The 14,981-nt window shown below is 38.9% G+C and overlaps 2 protein-coding genes across 3 annotated transcripts; both read left to right on the forward strand.

Moving 5' to 3' along the window:
• Positions 1–896: 896 nt before the first annotated feature.
• Positions 897–10,905, forward strand: lztr1 (leucine zipper like post translational regulator 1). Of its 2 annotated transcripts, none has more exons than XM_059337665.1 (19): positions 897–1,521; positions 1,600–1,662; positions 2,261–2,317; positions 2,414–2,493; positions 2,589–2,697; positions 3,050–3,133; positions 3,220–3,277; positions 3,391–3,530; positions 4,344–4,545; positions 5,132–5,242; positions 5,440–5,532; positions 5,639–5,734; positions 6,218–6,392; positions 6,491–6,660; positions 6,816–7,099; positions 7,794–7,943; positions 9,239–9,344; positions 9,484–9,564; positions 10,006–10,905. In XM_059337665.1, the coding sequence occupies exons 1-19, from the start codon at positions 1,484–1,486 to the stop codon at positions 10,120–10,122; spliced, it is 2,214 nt and encodes a 737-aa protein (XP_059193648.1). In that variant the 5' UTR covers positions 897–1,483; the 3' UTR covers positions 10,123–10,905. The 2 variants fall into 2 exon arrangements, with proteins under 2 accessions (XP_059193648.1, XP_059193647.1); XM_059337664.1 differs by having other exon boundaries at positions 897–1,502.
• On the forward strand, positions 5,338–14,043 carry cldn26 (claudin 26). Its single transcript, XM_059337666.1, has 2 exons — positions 5,338–5,358; positions 12,865–14,043. The coding sequence occupies exon 2, from the start codon at positions 12,868–12,870 to the stop codon at positions 13,522–13,524; it is 657 nt and encodes a 218-aa protein (XP_059193649.1). The 5' UTR covers positions 5,338–5,358; positions 12,865–12,867; the 3' UTR covers positions 13,525–14,043.
• Positions 14,044–14,981: the final 938 nt, after the last annotated feature.

The raw sequence follows: 14,981 nt of genomic DNA on the forward strand, positions 1-14,981 counted from the left end.
ACAAGTTGTATTCCAAATATACAAACATGGAGTAGATTTAGTGACATGTTCTAATAAAACATTCTTTATAAATGGTTAGTTAGTTAGCTAGCTAGCTAGTCATTTATCAGTGGTTATAAAATCATTTTCTACTTACTTGCTTTACAAAGCAATTATAAGCGTGAACATTCAGCTGCTGTGCAAGGTAAGTTATAAAGTTCTAAGCCATTATAACAAGAATGACATTTGTGTTACCGGTTGTGCAAAGTCCCCTAGAGCTTATTGTAAAAACACTGCTGTAGTTATGGCTTGTTGGAAAAAGGAAAGTTAAATAATGCTAGTGTTGGAAAGTAATAGGGCTCAAAGTTAATTGAAATGTTATCGAAATCACAATTGGATCGCTATAAGGTTAAATCATCAGAAATAATACAACAATGATATATATACAGTCGTCCAGTCCATATCCATGGAAAATGGATAGATATCAGCTCTTAAATTACACTCTTATGAGCTATTTTTGTTGTTATCGTTATATTTGTCTAAATAAATATGTTGTACCAGGCATTAAAATGAACAATAAATTGAAGAAAACAATGCTGGTCTAATAATTTTGTCTATATATATATATATATATATATATATATATATATATATATATATATATTGTTTGTGAAATATTGACTGCAGGACTTTGAACTGTAACAAAATATCTCTACATTGTTAATTTTACTTAATCAAATGATCTGGGTACTTTTTCCACCACTGAATAATGCCTGACTAATCTCTGAAATATTTAAAACTGTTACATTCCACTTTATATGAGGCTATGATGGTTAAAATGTAACATGTATTGACTGTATTTTGACATTACAGGAAGTGAAGTCCTGGCTGGTCTCGGGGGCGTGGCTGGCTGGCTGGCCGACTCTTTAATGACAGCACTCTTGTTGTGCTAGTTAGACTTTACCTTTTGTGGTTAGTACCTTGTTGCGATAACTCATTCACGTCGCATGCATACTCATTGAGGTAATGAACCGGATAGGGCAAATATTTTAGTGTAACGTTGGTAGTTTTCCTTTGACTTTTATGTTAGCTGTTGCTTTAGTTGCGGCTTAGCACAAAGCTAGCTGGCTAGTGCTAGCAATGCGGCTAATGTTAGTTTTTAGCATCGCGAGTAGCTAACTGTTAGCCGGAAGAGCATAATCCTTCACCGTAAATAAAGCGGATTTCAGGTAATACCACGACCAAATTACCGGTGGAAAAACATTAGTAACTCTCACGCTGGATCACTGGCTTTAAATAATGGCGTTAGCTGTGGACGTCCCTGTAGATGAGTGGCCGTGAGAAATGATTCAGCTGGATGAGTTAGCAACAATGTCCTGTAAATCAACCAAAGTGGCCCCGAGTGTTGATTTCGACCACAGTTGCTCCGACAGCGTGGAATATCTGACGCTCAATTTTGGCCCATTTGAGACCGTTCATCGCTGGAGAAGACTCCCTCCGTGTGATGAGTTTGTTGGTGCAAGGTAACATGTTGACAGATGAGTAGGTGCACCTTTATCTGACTAAAATCTGCATATTCTCCCCTTTATATTCACCCTAAACTTAATTTGCTCTATTTAGGCGCAGTAAGCACACTGTTGTGGCATACAGGGATGCCATTTATGTGTTTGGGGGAGACAATGGGTGAGTAGTACTGGACAGTGACTGGCATTTTTCCTCTACACTTACAGTATTGACCACCACAGCAAATCAGCAAATCGTCACACGGTTAAAACAATCGCCTAACTAATTTTTTTCAAGTCTTGCAGGAAACACAAAATACTTCATCAGAAGTGTAACATATGACATTTATTGATCATTTCACTCAAAAAGGATGTAACAAATAATGGCTAATTGGCATAGTAGTAACACTGTGTGTAAATTATGTAACTTAAGAGAAATAAATGACTTAGGCAATTTTTTGAACATGCCTTTGTGACTTAAGCAAGATTTGGTAACACTTTATTTTGAAGGTGTCTACATAAGAGTCACACAAGCCTGTCAGAAACATGACATGACAACAATCATGAGCATTAATGTTATTTTAAAGTGTCATTAATGTTCATGACACATCCTATGTCATGTTTATGACACGCTCATGTCACTCTTATGTAGACACCTTAGAGTAAAGTGTTACCAATATTGGTGTCAACAATAAAACACACTAAAACTGATAAATAAACAATCTCCCTCTAGCTCTTCTGTGTGACGAAATGTAATTATATTTTGTGTCATATAATAGGAAAAACATGCTGAACGACTTGCTCCGTTTTGATGTGAAGGACTGCTCATGGTGTCGGTAAGATTGTAGCAATACACTTTTCCATCTTGCATTAGCAATTATAAAAATTACAGTGTGAAATATGATTCATACCTTTGTATGTTTTCTCTACAGGGCCTTCACCACTGGAACTCCACCTGCTCCCAGATATCACCATTCAGCTGTGGTCTATGGCAGCAGCATGTTTGTTTTTGGTCATTATTATAAAGCTTTTTTCCCCTTAAAATATATGTCATACCCATATTTCTGGTGATGTTGATGCTATAATGCTTGATTTAATATTTTTCAGGGGGCTACACTGGAGACATCTACTCAAACTCAAACCTGAAAAACAAAAATGACCTTTTTGAGTATAAGTTTGCAACAGGGCAGTGGACTGAATGGAAAGTGGAGGGGAGGTAATGTGTATTTTTCTGGAATATTTGGAATTTTGTGGTGTTTATTTTGGATAAATTTGCAGAAAAAAGTTTTATTTAATTTATTATACTTTCAAGGATTTTCATTAAAGGGCTTTTTTTTTTTGGTTTTTCAGTTTCTCTAATTGAAGCTTATTAAGAGCGGTCCGTGTTACGAGATGTTCTTGTTAACTTTAAATTGCAGGGAATAGTGTCATTTTACACCTGGAAATCAGTTTTATTTATATATGCATGGGAGCATAATTTTTCTTTTCAAAATTTAGTATTTCTGTTGGGAAAAATCTGCAGGTTGAATTTTTAAATCCAGCCCTGCTCTCCTTTGCCTCTGTTTCAGCCTGCCAGTGGCTCGGTCTGCACATGGGGCCACAGTCTACAGCGAAAAACTGTGGATATTTGCTGGCTATGATGGGAATGCCAGGTATGATTGCCTTTTTTTCCTTTTTTTGTCGCAACTGACACATAGTTTTTGTATGTAATATTGACATATATTTCTCTCTTGTGCAGGCTGAATGACATGTGGACCATCAATCTGCAAGATCGAGAACATGCATGTTGGGAAGAGGCCAGTATAATATATTTCAATATACTCTGACCACAAGGACATTGAGAGTACAACGCTCACACTCACTTTTCTACACGTGTTCATGTCTCTGTCTCTAACTTTGTGTACATCAGATCGATCAGAGTGGCGAGATTCCTCCATCCTGCTGCAACTTCCCTGTAGCTGTATGCAGAGACAAGATGTTTGTGTTTTCTGGTCAGAGTGGAGCCAAGATCACCAACAACCTCTTCCAGTTTGAGTTCAAGGGACACATGTCAGTACACCCTTAAATTCTGTCTGTGACATACCACATGTAGGCCCCGTTTACACGAGGACGCTTGCGGGTAAAAACGACAAAATATTTTATCGGAAGTGCCTTTCGTTTAGACGGTGACAGCGTTTTTGGGGCTTAAAAACTAAAAAATCTGAAACCACCTTCCAAAGTGGAAAAGTTGAATACGCTCCGCCGTAGCGTGTCCGTCTACACTGCCAAGACGCAAAACTCTGCTCAGATCTGCTCACGTCACGTATGTGTTTACGTCACATACATGCTCCAGTACAGGGAAATAAACAAACGTGGGATTATTTCCATGCGTCGGACCTTCAAGCTGCTCTGGCAACTCTAATAAACTTACAGGAGTCTTTCCACCAAATGTACAGGATGTACAGATAGTATTAGTGAACAGAGGATCTGTAATTACCTCTATCACATTTTGGATGCACCGATTGGTCGGAGGCGAGCCAGACTGCTTTGGACGAGACCTGGGAGATCTAGTGATGGTGGATAACTTTGTGGAAGGAGTAGCTGATGAAAATACGTGGTGTGAAAACTTCCACATGCCCAAAGATGCTCTTATCGCTTTAAGTGATCCCGCCTGGCATGCCTACAATCCAATTCCACACACTTTTGTGTCACCATATGCACGCAGATTTCCTCCTGAAAACGCTTGTCTAAACGCGGAATAAAAAGTGAAGACGCGACGCCACTTTTGCGTCTTCTGTTCAGACCGTCATCATGTAAACGTAGCCTTAGTCATCCTGTTGTTGCCAATGTTACATTCGACTCATGATTACTCAATCTTCTCAGGTGGACACGCATCCCGACTGAACACTTACTGCGGGGCTCTCCTCCGCCTCCCCAGAGACGTTATGGCCACACTATGGTTGCCTTTGACCGCCACTTGTATGTGTTTGGAGGTGCGGCTGACAACACGCTGCCCAATGAGCTGCACTGCTACGATGTGGACTCTCAGAGCTGGGAGGTGATCCATCCCAGCATGGACAGTGAGGTATGAAGCAGATGGATTTAGACAAGAATTTATATCACGTATGTGACAGGTTGAATTATGATACAGGAACACGTTAGCCGTTACTTATCACCCCTACTGTACTGAATCTTGATTAAAGTAACTGCAGCTGTGTACAGGTGCATCTCAATACATTAGAATATCATATGTTATATAAAAGTCCATTTCCAGTCGTTCAAGTCAAATAGCCCCAACCAAGTATTGATTGCATATAGATGGACATACTTTTCAGAGGCCAACATTTCCAGATTAAACATACTTTTTAAAATAGTTTTTTTGTAATATTAACTTTTTTTGAGACACTGAATTTTAGGTCTTCATAAAATGTAAGCCATAATCATTATAATTAGAAGAAATAAATAAATAAAGACATTAAATGTTTCACTCTGTGTGTAATGGATCTATATAATGTGTTATTTCCACTTTGTGAATTGAATTGCTGACATAAATAAACTTCCTATGATATTCTAATTTGTTGAGATGCACCTGTAGTTAGATTAAATATTTGTGTAAAAAAACACTGTTGTTTAACAATGTCCATGAACTTTCTCTTTCGCTGCCCCATCAGATGCCCAGTGGGAGACTCTTCCATGCTGCGGCTGTGATTCACGATGCCATGTACATCTTTGGAGGAACTGTGGACAACAATGTGCGCAGTGGGGAGATGTACAGATTCCAGGTTGGTGTCAAACAAATTCATTGTTGAAATATACAAACACTTGCTCTCAGCATTTTGCAATATTTGGAGGCTGTGGTCAAAAGCCTATCCTGTATAAAGAAAAAAAAAAGGACTTGGTTCACTTAAATTTTCTACCTTGTTTAGAGAGCAGTTTTGAGAGTTGTGCCTCTTTAAACAATATTTTCTTCTTCTTACAGTTCTCCTGTTACCCAAAGTGTACTCTCCATGAGGACTATGGCAAACTGTTTGAGAATCGTCAATTCTGTGATGTGGAGTTTATTCTGGGCGAGGTGGGAGTCTAAGCTTCTAAACTGCTGATTAAACTTACAAGCTGACATTCACATTACTCAACTAAGATGATTTTTCCATCTGTTTGACTTGCTGTGTTGTTTACAGAGGGAGGAGAGAGTCTTGGGGCATATCGCCATAGTGACTGCAAGATGTCAGTGGCTGCGGAAGAAAATCCTGCAGGCTTGGGATAGGCAGCGACAGGTCAGAGCCACGCCAAAACTTAATTTAATTTCCTCTGAGACAATGGAACACTATCAGTGTTGTCATAAGATATTTATACATGTGAAACATTTGAAAATGATAGATCAGGCATTTGTAGTTCATTTGATTCAACTATCACAGACAGGAAACACAAATTCCAACACTCCATTAAATTAAGACTGTAAAATCAACTCTGATATCATAATAGTGATATTTTATGTTCACAACTCCCAGCTCTTGTGTAATCATTCAGACGCCAAACAGCCATAAACTGACAAGAGGTTTAAAATGTTACCCTCAGATAACAAGGACACTTTAAAACTTTAAAAATCAGTTTAAAGAAATAAGAATCTCCAGTATGGTGGCATCTGTAGTCTCTGAATATAGATATAGAGAAACCTCAGCGATGTTAAAGAGTGGTAGATTCAAACACACACATTTTACACATGTTAAAAGTGTTGTGTAAACTTTCTTTGTTCGCAGAAGGCTAAACAGGACAGCAGCGAGGATAGTGACGAGGGGGCAGCTGGAGGCCCCAGGGATATCCCAGCAGCCAACAGGCCCATGCTAGAGGTCTGCATCAGGGAAGCGGAGGCCCAGCCCTTTGAAGTCTTAATGCAGTTCCTCTACACGGACAAGATCCAGTACCCACGCAGAGGTACCTCTCCTTTCATGGCTGCCTTGTTCATCTTGTTATGTAACCGCAGTAATCCCCAAGAGAGACAAGAAAAACTGACAATTTGCTCGTCTCCACAGGTCATGTCCAAGATGTTCTTCTAATAATGGATGTTTACAAACTGGCCCTTAGTTTCAAACTTTCCCGCCTCGAGCAGCTGTGTGTGCAGTACATTGAAGCATCTGTCGACCTGCAAAACGTTCTCAGTGTTTGTGAAAATGCCAACAAGCTGCAACTGGACCAGCTCAAGGTACACATGTATAATAATGTCATTTTTACCACCCTCTAGTGGTTGAAGATCAGTATTTCTTTATAACAATAGATGTCATAATTTGGATCAAAAGAGGTCAGTAAAAGTTATCATCTATTCTTGTATTCATGCTTTGTAATTATTTCTTTCTGCAGGAACATTGCCTTAATTTTGTGGTGAAGGAGTCACACTTCAACCAGGTGATCATGACGAAGGAGTTTGAGCATCTGTCCACCCCGCTGATTGTGGAGATTGTGCGACGAAAGCAGCAGCCTCCTCTCAGGTTGTACTCGGACCAGCCTGTGGACATCGGGACCTCCCTGGTGCAGGACATGAAGGCTTACCTGGAGGGAGGCGGCCTGGAGTTCTGTGACATTATCCTACTGTTAGACGGACACCCGCGACCTGCTCATAAAGCCATACTGGCAGCGCGATCCAGGTAGGAACAACACAGGCTTTATGATCTGCTTTGTGCACATGCAGCAGCAGAGCATATTATCAGACTTTGTGCACATTTTTATTCAATGATGGTAAACTTAAATTGTGTTGCTATAATGTTTGTAGAATTAGATTCCAACTAACTCTTTTAATATGTTAATTCACTTTATTCAAGTTTTATTCAAGGCTTTAGAAGCACTGGATGTATAACATGTAATTCAGTATCTGATAATCCAGCCAGACAGAATAATAACAAGAAGAAAAGAAGAAAAAATGTTTTTGCACATTAAATCATGAAATCATGTTGTAGTTGAAACCCAAAATACAGGTATTATCTGAAAATGAGCATATTTCCCATTTCATTTTTTTTCATTAAATCAGACACAATCTTACATTCATTTCAAAAGCTTTATACAGACATAAGCCTTTATGTATGTCTATATGGCTATAATTTCATTTATATTGCAAATAATTGTTTATTTATAACTTTATTGAAAAAATATTGAATATGGCTATTTTACTCCAAGTTTTATACTTCAGTATAAATGCATGTTTTTTTTTTGTTTTAAAGAAGAAGAGGATTAGTAGAGGATTAAAAAAGAATGATGATTTTGCGTCATATGCAAATATTTAGGGAGGTGATAATATTTTGAGTGATTTCTCTGACACTTAACGTTTCTGTTTTAATCCCTCAGTTACTTTGAGGCGATGTTCCGCTCCTTCATGCCCGTGGACGGTCAGGTTAACATCTCCATCGGTGAGATGGTCCCAAGTAAGCAGGCCTTTGAGTCCATGCTGCGTTATATTTACTACGGAGACGTCAACATGCCTCCAGAGGATTCCCTGTATCCTTCTCAAATTCAACCTGTTTTATATTCATTCATCAGATTATTAAGCCTTTCCCATGCAGAACCCACTATAAGACAAAATTGAAATCATCTTACAAACATTACATTTACATCACATTTTACAAAGTGGCCACATCTGTCAATCGAGGAAAACCTAGTCAAAACATACTGCTCTTGTATCTTCTCTTCTGTTGAGACTCTATAACTTATTGTGGCAAAAATGTATTGTATTTATTTCTGCAGACAAGTTTTCTGTCAGTTTCAGTATAGTCAGTACCTGTGAGTGGCATAAGATTAAATGTAAAAAATAAGTTATGTTTGGGTACACACCTTGAGATAGATATATATTGGGATACATTTGTAAATGGTTGTGTTTCAGAATAAGAGGTGTTTGAGCTTAAGAAAGAATTTGGTGAAAGATAAAGGTGAAAAACTTTTCATTTGGATCCATAAAGGTGCTACAGTCAGCATCTTGTGGCCATTACTGGAACTGCATGTGTGTATTGACTTTATTCAGCTATTGTGGCCACTGCTTGTGGAGAGATACTATGCAAGGAACATAATACATATATATTTTTTAAATGCTTTCATTATATGCATCATCATTTTCTTTTGCTGTTTTTATGTCCGGATTTTAAGTTGCCTATGGGTTGCATATAATGAGCAAATAGTATACTCACAAACTCTTTTTTTAATTATTTTATTTCAAGCGTTATGTTTTCTAGCTCACAAATAGACTGTAAAAGAAATAAGAATCTCCAGTATGGTGACATCTGTAGTCTCTGAATATAGATATAGAGAAACCTCAGCGATGTTAAAAATGTAAAAATGTTTGATTTTTGACATAATCTGGTGTTTCATCTACATAATCACTCATTTAAACCAAATAGCGATAGAAGCCCTATGTTGATACCGAACTCTGGAAATGAAAAAACATAATAATATAATAATACAAATAATCAGGATCAAAACATACATTCAAATTTAATGTGACTTTTAGAAAGTAAACAAATTGACTATATACATTGACTGACTGCTCTGCGTATATAGGAATTCTGTAAACCTTTTTTGGCAATAATAATTTCAATGTGATACTAACGGCTTCAAGAGTCTGGAAATATTTAGTTTAAGTACCTTTTTAAAAAGTGCTTGATTTTTACTCTGTAAAAAGCTGTATGAACCCCATCTCTGTTCTGGTTTCTGTGCAAAGTCTAAATCACAAACTTTTCAATAAATTATAGCACGCACAAGGCATTTTTTTAAAAATACCTTCCTTAACCTGAGATAAACAGCTATCTGTTTGCTGCACCGTATTACTACGGCTTTTCAAATAACAGGCTGCAGGCTTACTGCAAGCAGAATCTGGAGATGAACGTCACTGTGGAGAACGTCTTGCAGGTATTTATGTTTTCCCATGTGGGCAGTGGGGGAGTGAGGGGAGCAGTGACCTAATTTTTAAAATGCTATCCAATACCTAAAGACATTTTGTTATGCAGAGTGAATCATTTGCTCACTCACTTCTCCCTCTGAACTTCAGATTCTGGAGGCAGCTGATAAGACCCAGGCTCTGGACATGAAGAAGCACTGCCTGCACATTATTGTCCACCAGTTCATTAAGGTGGGTGGGCTTGTATCCGGAGCCCTGGGGGTTTGCTGCCCACTCACTGCAGCTGAGCTAACCCTGTAGGCTTGTCTTCTTTGCGGGAGACTGACACTTCTGGCCTCCTCGTGGATCACCCTCTATCTTCTACGTAGAGAGGAGGCTGTTTACAGCCCGGCCGGCTGAACAAGCACCTCATCAAATAGCGATGAGGGTCATAGTGCCACTCTGATTATTGTTTGTTATTCAAAGAAACAGCGAAGCACTCAATTCTCACCCTGCCTCACTGCAGTGCTAGCTCTATTGTTAATGTTTCTGCTTCTTTCAGTTTATCTTCATTTTTTCCGTGCATGCGCAATCAAATTTCGGCTTATTCTTCATTTTACTCTGTTTGACTCATTGTCTTGTCTTAAGTTATGGCTCATTTTTTTCATTTTTTGCTCTCCTCCCCTCCCAAAGGTATCCAAGCTCCCCAACCTGCGGTCTCTCAGCCAGCTGCTGCTGTTGGACATCATTGAGTCTCTAGCTACACACATATCAGACAAACAGTGTGCTGAGATGGGCTCCGACATTTAGGATGACGCCGAGAGCTGGGCTCTTATCTCCTCTCACAGAAGCCATACATCTCCGCTCTACCTACTTCTAGTCATTCCCTCGTCCCCAACACGCGGTACTTTTCTTTATGTTGGCCCTCGCATGTCTTGACCCACATTCAGTAGATGGCTTTTATCCACGCTGTATCAAATCGGTCCTCCCTCTACATCTCAATGAGGAGTAAAATCAGTGAAGAAACTGGATTCTAGCTCAGTTACAATTTGTTAAATGTTCCCTTTTATGTATACTTTGTCATTTATTTATTTTGATTACAGAAGAAAACGTTTGCAAGGTTTTACTCTGCTCAGTATTGCTGCTGCATTTTATAATATATATGCAGTGGATTGTAATCATTGTGACACTATGGAAAGGTTCAAGTGTTGCTCAGCTGTTATCTGCTCATAAACTGTATGTTCTAAGTCAACTAAATGCAAATGGCTAATTTATCTATAAAACTGTATTCATCACTTGTATTATTCTCAGCTCTGACTCAGATAAAAAGCCTGGATTAAATGTTTAAATGAATCAAAATCATTATATGAAAATAATTAGAATGTATGTCTGTCTTAAAGCAGTTTGCTTTGTTTCATGTTATGTCATCGGCGCACATATTTGTAATACTAATCACCTCGTAGCGTCACTAACAGACAGGCTCTCTCCATCCATACAACATAGCAGTGTGTATTTAGTGACATCAGTATGCTGTTATTAAATATTTACCCACATGGGTTTCATGTATTTAAAGCCTTAATAAATCTTATATATAAAATAAGTCATGCTGTACTGTGACTCTTTACTGCACTCTGAACTCTTGTGGAGGCTGAACTTACTTGATACTTGATATATTTTTGATATGGATGTTTTCGTCCTCTAAGGAAATTAGAAAAGTTGGTCCAAGAACAAAAATGTTGTGTCAAAAATATTTCCATAAAATTATACATTAATATTATATTCCATTTTTACTGAGTTAAATATTTGAACCAATATCAGTCCTGATCATAAATCCAAAATTTTCATTTTTTATTTAAGACTTAAAATCTTTTTTTTAAATAAATACATTTGTTAACATAATACCGAAATGAAAATGGGGAAAAAAATCTTTATATTTTATTTTATTTTTTTCATAGTCTGTGTCATGTCAGTGAAAAGCAACAACATTGATTTTGATGCATTTCATCAAACGCTGCAGTGCTCCATAATTGAGAAGCACAGCAGCAATAACCCTTATGGAAACAAGGGAAAACTGCATGCATTTGATACAAAGTATAAACATAAGAAAATCATAAACATAAGAAAAAAAGATAGTAAAAACTACACGTTTGAATCCCGAGCAATAGATTGAAAATATGATATGAACAGAATGTACCTTTGAAATTTAAATCCAGCCCCTGCTTGATAGACAGTTTTATCTAAATGCCATGGCTGCTCAGTACTCCAGCCGTCATCAGTGTTATTTATGACAGCTTGGATTCAAACTGGACGTCTCAAAGTTAACAACTTACAGACGTATTTTAAACATCACAACTGATGCAGTTTCTTCCAAAAGAGTATTCACAAATTTGCACTCATGTGAAATTCCTACACAGCCCTTCAGCCATAAACTACAGCCATTGTAACCTATACACGATGTGAAAAAGCTGAAGGTTAATCCTTGACCTGTCATCAAATTAGCCCTGTCCTTCAGGGGTTTCAGTTTGCACAGATCTATGGATGATAAGGTCAGACAATGCTCCTTGGTTTGAGAGGGTGAACTCCTTCACTTTGGCTTCTGCAAGATTTTGCATTTGCAAAGATTTTGATTCACTCAAGTGGGATATATTAAAATGTATTAGTTTAATGTGACCGAATAAATTGCTATTTAATTTTAAAAATAATAATTTGTTTATTACAGTAGTCAAGACAGGCAAACCAATCCTAAACATTCAAACTACTATGAATTGAATAAAATTAATAACTAAGGCCTTTCGTCCATTTGTTTCCTTTTAAGTTATATTTTAAAATATGCCCATGGGATAGAGGAAAAACTGGTTGACCCAAATGCTGAGGCAGTAGATTGAATTTTCTGTTTGCTGCCAGTTGAATTGCACGATCTGTAAAGACCCTCAGTGGAATTCACAAAGTGTTGGACTCTTTTGGACTCTGTTGTAAGTACCGTTGCAGTGAGCACAAAGTGCTATTCATGGTCCAGACACTTGAGACGCATCGAAAGCTCCTCCTTTGATTTCCTAAGAGTGTAAATGTCTTAACGAAAATAATGCCCAAGTCTCATCATCAGTTAAACAGCTCAACTGAAATATTTACAGCTTTAAACAATGTACTGAATCTCAGAAACCATTCCTGGAGTCACTTTTATTTCTTTTTCCTTTTTTCTGCGTGTACCTCCATGCCCAGCTTGCTCATGTTTCATTCCTTTAAGTCCACTTGTGCACGCACACAGCCCAGAATCCTGCTGAACATATTTGGTTTCATCTTAAAACAGAGTTCATTGTTCACTGCCATGATATTGAACACTGAAACAAGACAATATGTCTGTTGTCATGCCACAGTTGCTGATTATGTCCCACTTATCAGGTGCATATTATTAAGGAGGCAGAATAAGTGGGCTGGCCCGGTTGGTCTTGCTACATCAGCAGGTGGGACGGGCCACAGAGCCACTCTGGATCTCACAACCTGTTACACAGACCTGCACACTTGAACAGGAGTCACAGCTCAGCAGGAGGGCAGAAGATGGTTTTTCTAACGCCTAAAGTTATGCAAAGGACTGCACTCTTTGTGACGTTTGGGGGTTTTGTCACTTCTCTGATCACCGCCTTCCTTCCATTTTGGAAGACAATGAACTCTGACCTGAACGAAGTGGAAAACTGGTTTTCTGGTCTTTGGCACACCTGTCTCTACACCGAAGAGGTGGGGATTCAGTGCAAGGCCTACGACTCCATCATGGGGCTGCCGATGGACCTGCAGATCTCCAGGGTGCTCATGTCGGTGTCTATAGGCACTGGAGGTTTAGCTCTGCTGGCTGCCTTCCCGGGTCTGGAGGGGGTTGGGATGTGTATGGGACAGCCTGGCCTGAAGAGACGGCTCCTCATCCTCAGCGGGTTGCTTTCCTGGGTGTCGGGGCTCACCACTCTGGCTCCCATCTCTCTTGTGGCCTACACAACTCTGGAGGAATTCATGAACGAGGGTTATCCTGATGTGATGCCACGCTGGGAGTATGGAGAGGCCATGTTCTCTGGGTGGTTCGGAGGTTTGGCTCTGGTCATTGGAGGGACTCTCTTCTTTGTAGCTGTGTGTATGGGGGACTTCGACCAGAGGCCACCGAGCGTGCCAAACAGCCCGCAGGCCAAGCACCGGACAAAGCATTACCTGAAGACAGAGGTTTTATAGATTTCTTATTGTCACATGTGCTGTCTGCACATTAATTTACTTCATATGGAGGCCTGTTTTATTTTAGAGTGATGTCATAATGAAGACTGCCTAAAGAGGTACTTTTAGAGCTTGTTTTGCATCTCTGCTATACTGTACTTCGATAAAGAAAATATGTGGTCAAGTAAAATACTTGACATACAATACACATCACATCACAAGTTCAGACCAGTGATTTTTAAAAGAAAATCCTAGTTATCTCAGACCAATTAGAATGATTGTTTCATGTAAAGAACATTTGTGGCAACAATACACCAACATGATCGTTGATCTAAAGATGTAAAACCTTACTGGTGCCTGATTTCCCAAATGACCTGACTTCACCCTACTGTATGTGCATATATGTGGTTAAGTTTTTTGATTTTACTTTTGAAGAGCAAAATCTTTCATCATTGTAGCTTCTAAATAAAGATATGAAGAAAAGTGACGTCACGAGTACAAATTTAGTTTAAAATATAGGGAAAACAACACTAACCTGTCCTTAGAAAAAGTACATAAAGATATAAATGGGTGCACTTAATAAATATAGTTTCTCTCCAGCCTCATGCATGTGTCAATATTTTACTTATAGGCACCATTATCATCTGAACATGCATGAAAATGTCCAACAGCACAGGGTCTCTGAGCCCGCTGTCGGGGCAGGAGGGAATACTTCACCAGGAGTTGCATTCCAGTGCTGCAGCCCCTCTGTGTTAGATTTCGTTTCAGGGAGGGGGGACTTGGCACCACAAGCTCCTCTTAATACACTATTTGGCATTGAAATACTGCCTGTACATTGTAAGGATTAGAAGTGATTTGGAAATGTTTTGTCAGTGTTCTGGATGTCATAACAAATCAAAAAAGGGTGCAGAATAAATTACTGAGTTGATTTTTACCTGACAATTAACTGACACTGTTTAGGTTGAAACTACCCTAATATCAGCCAATATTAATGTTTTGTCAGGGTCATGATTTTATTTTTCGCCTATGAACAATTCATTTCACCTCTCTCGCCTCTCTTAATCTGGGTTTTTAGATGCTGCAGCTCTCTGCGGCCCCTGCAGAAGAGAGAGTCCCCCTGTAATTCAATTAAACTGAGTGATCTATCAGTGCCTCCCTGAGCAGTCATCTTGTTGTACATGTGCACTCCGCCCACCCTGGCATCCACTCCGGTGTTTTTACATGTGCTTGAACACACGCAGGGAGCAACACAAACATACTGTCACTGGAGGCGCATGTGCATGTGTCAGCTGTCAGCACACTGTAGAGATACAATCACTGCATGCGTCCAGTAGAAATCTCTTTTATCTGAGAAATCTCTCCTCTTTTATTTGGACACACTGAGGGTTGTTGCTGCATCCGAAACATCATCCTGTGTCAATGCTGCCATCATTTTCACAGAAATTAATCTGTGATTAATGGGTGAATGACCTTGTCTA

This window comes from Centropristis striata, chromosome 7 (assembly GCF_030273125.1).
Source record: "Centropristis striata isolate RG_2023a ecotype Rhode Island chromosome 7, C.striata_1.0, whole genome shotgun sequence".
NCBI classification, from domain to species: domain Eukaryota; kingdom Metazoa; phylum Chordata; class Actinopteri; order Perciformes; family Serranidae; genus Centropristis; species Centropristis striata.

Excerpts from the sequence above, each read along its gene's own strand:
- lztr1 (XM_059337664.1), top strand. The coding sequence starts at position 1,324 with ATGATTCAGCTGGATGAGTTAGCAACAATGTCCTGTAAATCAACCAAA. Across the intron at positions 2,318-2,413 it reads AAGGACTGCTCATGGTGTCG|GGCCTTCACCACTGGAACTC; the intron begins GTAAGATTGTAG and ends TTTTCTCTACAG. Across the intron at positions 3,134-3,219 it reads GGCTATGATGGGAATGCCAG|GCTGAATGACATGTGGACCA; the intron begins GTATGATTGCCT and ends TCTCTTGTGCAG.
- cldn26 (XM_059337666.1), top strand. The coding sequence starts at position 12,868 with ATGGTTTTTCTAACGCCTAAAGTTATGCAAAGGACTGCACTCTTTGTG.